This window comes from Amblyomma maculatum, unplaced genomic scaffold (assembly GCF_055883805.1).
Source record: "Amblyomma maculatum isolate TAMU_Amacu unplaced genomic scaffold, ASM5588380v1 scaffold_87, whole genome shotgun sequence".
Lineage (NCBI taxonomy): Eukaryota > Metazoa > Arthropoda > Arachnida > Ixodida > Ixodidae > Amblyomma > Amblyomma maculatum.
The window spans coordinates 93,749-101,223 of NW_028146812.1; the positions used below are offsets into that span (position 1 = coordinate 93,749).

General features: G+C 46.0%; 1 protein-coding gene across 1 annotated transcript; it reads left to right on the forward strand.

Moving 5' to 3' along the window:
• Positions 1-2,563: 2,563 nt before the first annotated feature.
• Positions 2,564-3,792, forward strand: LOC146170664 (uncharacterized). The gene has a single exon (XM_084586859.1). The coding sequence runs from the start codon at positions 2,564-2,566 to the stop codon at positions 3,752-3,754; it is 1,191 nt and encodes a 396-aa protein (XP_084442985.1). The 3' UTR covers positions 3,755-3,792.
• Positions 3,793-7,475: the final 3,683 nt, after the last annotated feature.

Here is a 7,475-nt window from a genome sequence, read left to right on the forward strand (position 1 = left end):
CTTTCGCGAGCGCCGGTCGAACATTCCACTATGACCGATGAAGACACTGCGTTTTTAGGTGTCATAGATGACGCAACGCTTTCCCAACAGCAGCGAGAAGACCAGGAATTGCTCCCTCTTATTGATTTCTTGGAAAAACGAACTACCGTTGTGCCTAAGATTTTTACCCGAGTAATCTCTTCATTCTTTATTCGCAACAACGTACTTTACAAGAAGAACTTCCGCCCTGGGGGAAACAGTCATCTACTCGTCGTCCCATCTGCTCTCCGCAGTGAAGTTTTGCAAGCGTGTCACGACGAGCCAACCGCCGGTCACCTAGGCTACACCCGCACGTTGGCTAGAGTCCAGCACGGAAACTACTGGCCAAAACTGCCTGCGACAGTGAAACACTATATACGTACGTGCATAGACTGCCAGCGCCGTAAGTCACCCCCTGTAAAACCAGCTGGCCTACTCCATCCTCTTCAAGTGCCAACAACACCTTTTAAGCAAATCGGCATGGACCTCCTGGGACCATTTCCGACATCGACAGCCGGAAATAAATGGATAATTGTCGCCACCGATTATCTAACTCGCTACGCGGAGACCAAGGCTCTGCCAAGGGGTACCGCCGCCGAAGCAGCTCGGTTCTTCGTGGAGAACATTGTCCTGAGGCATGGCGCTCCGGCGCTCATTATAACTGACCGAGGAACTGCATTTACGGCCGAACTTTTGGAGACCGTTCTCCGCCTCAGTGGTACCAGTCACCGTAAAACTACAGCCTATCACCCCCAAACCAATGGGTTGACGGAACGCCTCAATAAAACCATTGAAGACATGCTTTGCATGTACGTTGACGTGAACCACAAGAATTGGGACGAAATTCTTCCCTACGTCACGTTCGCCTACAATACGGCACGCCAAGACACCACTCGTATGACACCATTCAGCCTCCTTCACGGGCGACCAGTAACAACTATGCTGGATGCAATGTTGCTCCCGAATTCCGACATCGACGATCTCGATCAGGACGCCGAGGAAATCGCTCAGCGTGCAGAGGAAGCCCGCCAACTAGCGCGTGTGCGGATCAAGAATCAGCAAGAGCATGATGCACGACGCTACAATCATAGACACCGACATGTCATGTACGAACCTGGCGACAAAGTGTGGGTCTGGACGCCAATTCGCCGCCGTGGACTCCCCTAAAAACTATTGCGGCGATATTTCGGGCCATATGTTGTTCAGCGACGTTTAACCGACGTCACTTATGAGGTGGTGCCAGACGGGGTGTCGACCTCAAGGCGACGCCAGCAACAAGCCGACGTCGTCCACGTTGTACGCATGAAGCCGTACAACTCGGACTGACCTTGACCTCCTACTCCCTTTTATGCTGATCGGGACGATGCTTCTTGAGGAGGGGGGCAAATGCCGCATAGAAGACGACGCCAAAGATGATGACTGGCCCACAAGCGCGAGCCTGGAAGAGAAGGAAGTTGGAGCGCAAGACTCGTCCAGGTTGATTATTAAACCCGTCCTATCTTTGGGTCCTCCTTGGCGCTCTATCGAGACGTGACAATATCGAGTCAGGTAGTCTGTGGCGATGATTATCCAGCGGTGAAAGATCGAGGGAAAGGACCGAGAAGGTCCATGCCGATTTGATCAAACGGTGCGCGAGGCCTGCAGGCTTTGATTGCGGAACCTTCTGACGCTGATATTGCCGACAGCTCTTAACATAGCGCTTAATAACAGTGGCAAGGTTGGGCCAGTAGAATGTCTTTCGTATTCTAGCAAGTGTGCGAGTATAGCCTAAGTGGCCAGACGTTGGTTCATCGTGGCACGCGGAAAGGATTTCCTCCCGCAGAGCTGCGGGTACCCCGAGGAGGTAGGTTCTCGACTCTGATCTAGAGCTGTGCTTATAGAGTACACCTCTTCTCACGCAGAAAGTTGAGAGGCTCCGAGAAAAGCACTTAGGTATTGCGGCTGGCTGACCTTCTAAATAATCGATCAGGGCTCGTAACTCTGGATCAGCACGCTGCTGATGAGACATATCTGAAGCATCAACAGCTCCGAGAAAACTGCCAGAGTCACCCGTGTGTGGTGAAGCGAGCTCGACGAGCGCACGAGAGAGCGCGTCAGCATCTTCATGCTTATGTCCGGACTTATAGACTATAGTGAGGTCAAACTCCTGTAGGCGAAGGCTCCATCGCGCCAGGCGGCCGCATGGGTCACGCAGGTTGGCCAGCCAACACAAGGAATGGTGGTCAGTGACCACTTTAAATGGGCGACCATAAAGGTAGGGGCGAAATTTTGCAGCAGCCCAAATAATGGCGAGGCATTCCTTCTCAGTAGTTAAATAGTTCATCTCGGCGCGAGATAAAGTACGGCTAGCATAGGCGACGACTCGTTCCACATCATCTTGACGTTGCACGAGAACCGCCCCAAGGCCAATGTTACTGGCGTCAGTGTGGATTACTGTCTCACCGTGCTCATCGAAATGGGCTAGAACAGGCGGCGATTGGAGACGGAGACGCAACTCGGTAAAAGCAGCTTCTTGCTCGTGACTGGGCACGGTGGCATTGCTAGCATGCGGCACGCTGACAACCCGTTTGCATTCATTGTGCAGCTGTCCTTTGGCCTGCTGCTTCATACCGGCGATGGAGACACAGCGCAAGCCCGGGTGACCGGGACTGCGCAGGTATTCTACGCCAGGATAAGCCAAGTGCTGGATCTGCCACCGCTTACATCGTGGGAACCGCACCATCACCACCGGACGACAACAAGCTCGGAACTCTTGGCACGTGGTCTACCATCAACGCCACCGCTCTCCGCAGCTATATACAGCCTACCGTGGGCGTACTCGGCCACTGGGCACGGTGGCACTGCTAGCATGCGGCACGCTGACAACCCGTTTGCATTCATTGTGCAGGTAAGGAAAGATTTCGGATATTGCATCCGCTCAAGTGACCCTTTTCTGGTAGAGCTGCCGTGCCCATCTCTTTTGTTAGAGGTTGTTGATGTCGCCCTTGCCTTGAAAAAATTGTTGCTGCTGAGTGGAGATGTTGAAACTAACCCTGGCCCCGACCTAAACCAAATTGCTAAACAACTGAAGGACATTGCAGCTGACATAAAAGATATAAAGGAGAAACGTTTGACCGACATAGAAACCAAACTAGACAAAATTGCTGCCCTTGAAAGTAAAGTTGAGGCTTGCCAGCAACAAATGACTGACATGAATCAAGTCATAGAAGCACTTGAAAAGAAAATTGACGATTTAGAAAATCGCAGTAGGCGGTCTAACCTAATCATTTGTGGTCTTCCAGAAAATGACGAAGAAACAAGCGAGTCGCTCGAAGAAACTGTTAATAATGATATTATTGTTGACACATTAGACTTCGAAAAAGTGGCAATAGAAAGAATACATAGGCTAGGGAAGCCCGCGACAGGTAAGGTTAGGCCAGTAATAATGAAATTATTGGACTACAGACAAAAAGTAGCAATATTAGGAAGAGGATACAAACTTAAAGGAACCGACTACTCAGTTGGGGAAGATTTCTCCAAAAGAGTGCGAGATATACGGAAGAAACTTTGGGACAGTGCGAAACCAAACCGCGACAGAAAAGAAAAGGTGTCACTTTCCTACGACAAATTATACATTAACAAACGCGCATATATTTGGGACGAAGAGAAGAACGACAAAGTGCCGATGCAAAAAAACGACGCAGAAAGCACAACAATCCGTCGAACAACCCGCCGAGCAGCACAATCAAAAGACTAACCTTGATGAACATAAACGCCCGCAGTGTTCTAAATAAAACCGAGGAATTGGAAAACCTACTGGTTGACTATAACCCAGATATAGTGGCCATCACGGAAACATGGTTATCACCTGCTGTATTCGATCACGAAATTGCCCCACCAAACTACGCAATCATTCGGAAAGACCGGCCTTCACGGGGTGGCGGTGTAGCGTTACTGATAAAAAAATGCCTTCCCTTTGTCCTTCTTCCCGATGTGGCTAACGCTGAAGCCGTTTTCTGTAAAATATTATGCGACGGGATGACGATTGTTACCGGTTGCGTTTATCGCAGTCCATCTTCTGACAGCACATGCCTTTCAGCCATTCAGGAGTACATGCAGCGTCATGTCCATCAATCCAGGGTTATTCTTGCGGGTGATTTTAACCTTGCCGACATTGACTGGGACACAATGCATCACGCATCAGAAGCTTCAGATGCGCTAATAGACGTGATGCTAAATTTTAACCTACATCAAGTGGTTTCTCATCCCACTCGCACTCAAGGTACAACGAAAAACATCTCCGACCTCATACTTCTCAGCAACCATTTTCAAATCAACCAAATAGAATTGGACATTCTCGAAGGTATATCTGACCACAGTATACCTATGTGCACATTCCCACTCAGTGACTCCATTACTAGCCCTCCTACAGTTCAAAGTTTCATTAATTTTAATAAAGCAGATGACGTAAGCATACTAAACTATCTAGCTCATGAATTTCCATCCTTCCAAGAAAAAGCCACTCATGTATACAGTGATGTGAATTCATTGTGGCTTCATTTTAAAAACATTGTGCTAAACTGTGTAAATAATTACATTCCAATGAAACAGAGTAAACAACACCTGAAAAATCCCTGGATCACGCGCGAAGTTATCCATGCTAAGCGACGTGTAAAACGGCTTCGCAAGGCCAACAAAAACAACCCGACACCCTCTACGACTTCCAAGTTGAAATCTGCATTACAAGAATTCAAGGAAAAACTAAAACACTCAAAACAACATTACTACAGTGTAAAATTTCCCAACTTCCTTAAAAATAGCCCACAAAGATTCTGGAAACATCTACGCAATACCCAGCCTACAACAAACTTAACAAAAGAAGAGAGAGCTACAATGGCTAATAGATACAATACATTTTTTCAGTCAGTCTTTACGAAAGACAACGGTACACTTCCTCCTCTCCCATCACCTCATACCTCGGTACTTGATCCATTAATAATAACTGATGCCGGAATCCTCAATCTTCTTCTCAACATTAACCCCAAAAAATCCAGCGGCCCTGATGCAATTTCGAACGAATTCCTTAAAAGATATGCTGAATGGTGTAGCAAATATCTGGGACAGATCTTTCGTAAGTCGCTGTCAACTGGTAACGTACCGCATGACTGGAAAATGGCTAAAATATTACCGATTCACAAGACAGGAGACAAAATGAATGTTGCTAACTTCAGACCAATATCATTGACAAGCACTTCATGTAGAATACTAGAGCGTATCATTTTCAAACATATAACCACATTTCTAGAACGTGAAAACATACTATCTCCTCACCAACATGGTTTTCGGGCTAGGTTATCAACCATCACACAACTAACAGAAGTAGTTCATGACCTTACCCTTTGCATTAACAACCGTTCACAAGTTGACATGATTCTACTTGATTTATCTAAAGCTTTTGACTGCGTGAGTCATAACAAGTTAACTGCAAAATTAGAGAACATTATTGGAAAGGGAGAAGTTTCTGCTTGGATAACAAATTTTTTAACAAATCGTTCACAGTTCGTTATAGTCGCTCATACGCCATCTGATACCGTCTCTGTCACATCTGGGGTTCCACAAGGCTCAGTTCTCGGCCCACTTCTATTTTTGATCTATATCAATGACATAACGAATAATATAGGGTGCAAAATTAAACTCTTCGCGGATGATTGCGTTATATACAAAGAAATTAAAAGCCACAATGACCATCTCATCCTTTCCGAATCCCTCAGCAGGGTATCCGAGTGGTGCTCCCTCTGGCAAATGTCTATTAATGTTAAAAAATCAGTAGCCATGACAATTACAAGAAAAAAGCAATCCTCTCTCTTCACCTACAGCGTTAATGGTACACCACTTTTAAAGGTTGATGAATATAAATACTTGGGAATAACACTGACATCAAATATGAATTGGGAGGCACACATAAATAATATTACGACTACAGCACTACAAAAATTATTAAAAAAGACCACGCCAATGAATATTAAGCTTCTGACCTATAAAACATTTGTCAGACCAATTTTAGAATACGCTAACACAATTTGGTTTCCTTATACAGCAACTAACATAGCTAAACTCGAACGCGTGCAAAGAAAAGCAGCAAGGTTTATTCACAGCAAATACAGGCGTACAGACTCACCCTCCCTTCTCTTAGCTCGTTCAGATTTAAACACATTATCGACTAGAGCAAAACAAGCCCGACCAAAATTTCTTTATCAACTACTACACGGTCAGTACAAAATTGATACAACTACGTACATATCGCATTCACTGTCTAGAATAACACGGCACCACCACGAGCATGCGCTAACGGAATACTCTTTTTCTAACGACGCATTCAGGTACTCTTTCTTTCCTCGCGCGATAAGAGAATGGAATCAGCTAAGCTCATCTCTAAAAAACACAAATTCATTGTCGCAGTTCGTAACCCAACTAGAGTTAATCACAAGAGACCATTAATGCTTCTTACTTTTATTCCCGGTTGCCTTTACACGTTACTAACAATTCATAGGAATAATATGGGGTACATCGACTATTGTTATCTTTTTATTTTGTTTGTTTGTTTTTTATGAAATGCTGCAATACTGTTGCGAGTATTGTTCGGTTGTTTTTTCCAAAAATTGTATACTTTGTTGTCCGCATTTTTTGGAACTGTTTAGAATTCTTTCATTTCTTTTATATTGTATGCTTGTAACATAACATGTGTTTTGCCCGTCTGCTAGGCTCTCGATTGAGAGCGGCAGTATTGTTAAATAAATAAATAAAAAGGGTGTCTCCCCGGGTGAGCCGAGTCAGCGGTTCGGCAAGATCAGCGAAGTTATCGATAAAATTCCGGTAATAACTGCACAAGCCGAGAAATCTGCGAACAGCTTTCTTGTCACGTGGAATCGGAAATTCCGCAACAGCAGTAAGCTTGTCAGGGTCGGGCTTCACGCCGGCGGCGCTGACGACATGACTGAGGAATTTAAGCTCTCGGTAGCCAAAGTGACATTTCTATGGCTTAAGTGTCAAGTTAGCGGATCGAAGGGCTTCGAGTACTGACCGCAGGCGCTTAAGGTGTCGTGCAAACGATTCTGCGAAGACCACCGCGTCATCTAGGTAGACTAGGCAACACTGTCATTTAAGCCCGGCAAGGACAGTGTCCATTATCCGCTGAAATGTGGCCGGCGCGGAACAAAGTCCGAAAGGTAGAACTTTAAATTCGTAAAGTCCGTCGGGTGTGACAAAGGCCGTCTTTTCACGATCTCGCTAATCTACCTCAATCTGCCACTAGCCACTTTTGAGATCGACTGACGAAAAGTACTTCGCACGCCGAAGGCGGTCGAGAGAGTCGTCAATCCGCGGCAAGAGGTAAACATCCTTCTTGATTACGGCGTTCAGCTTGCGGTAATCGACGCAAAAACGTAACGTGCCGTCTTTCTTTTTAACTAGAACGACTG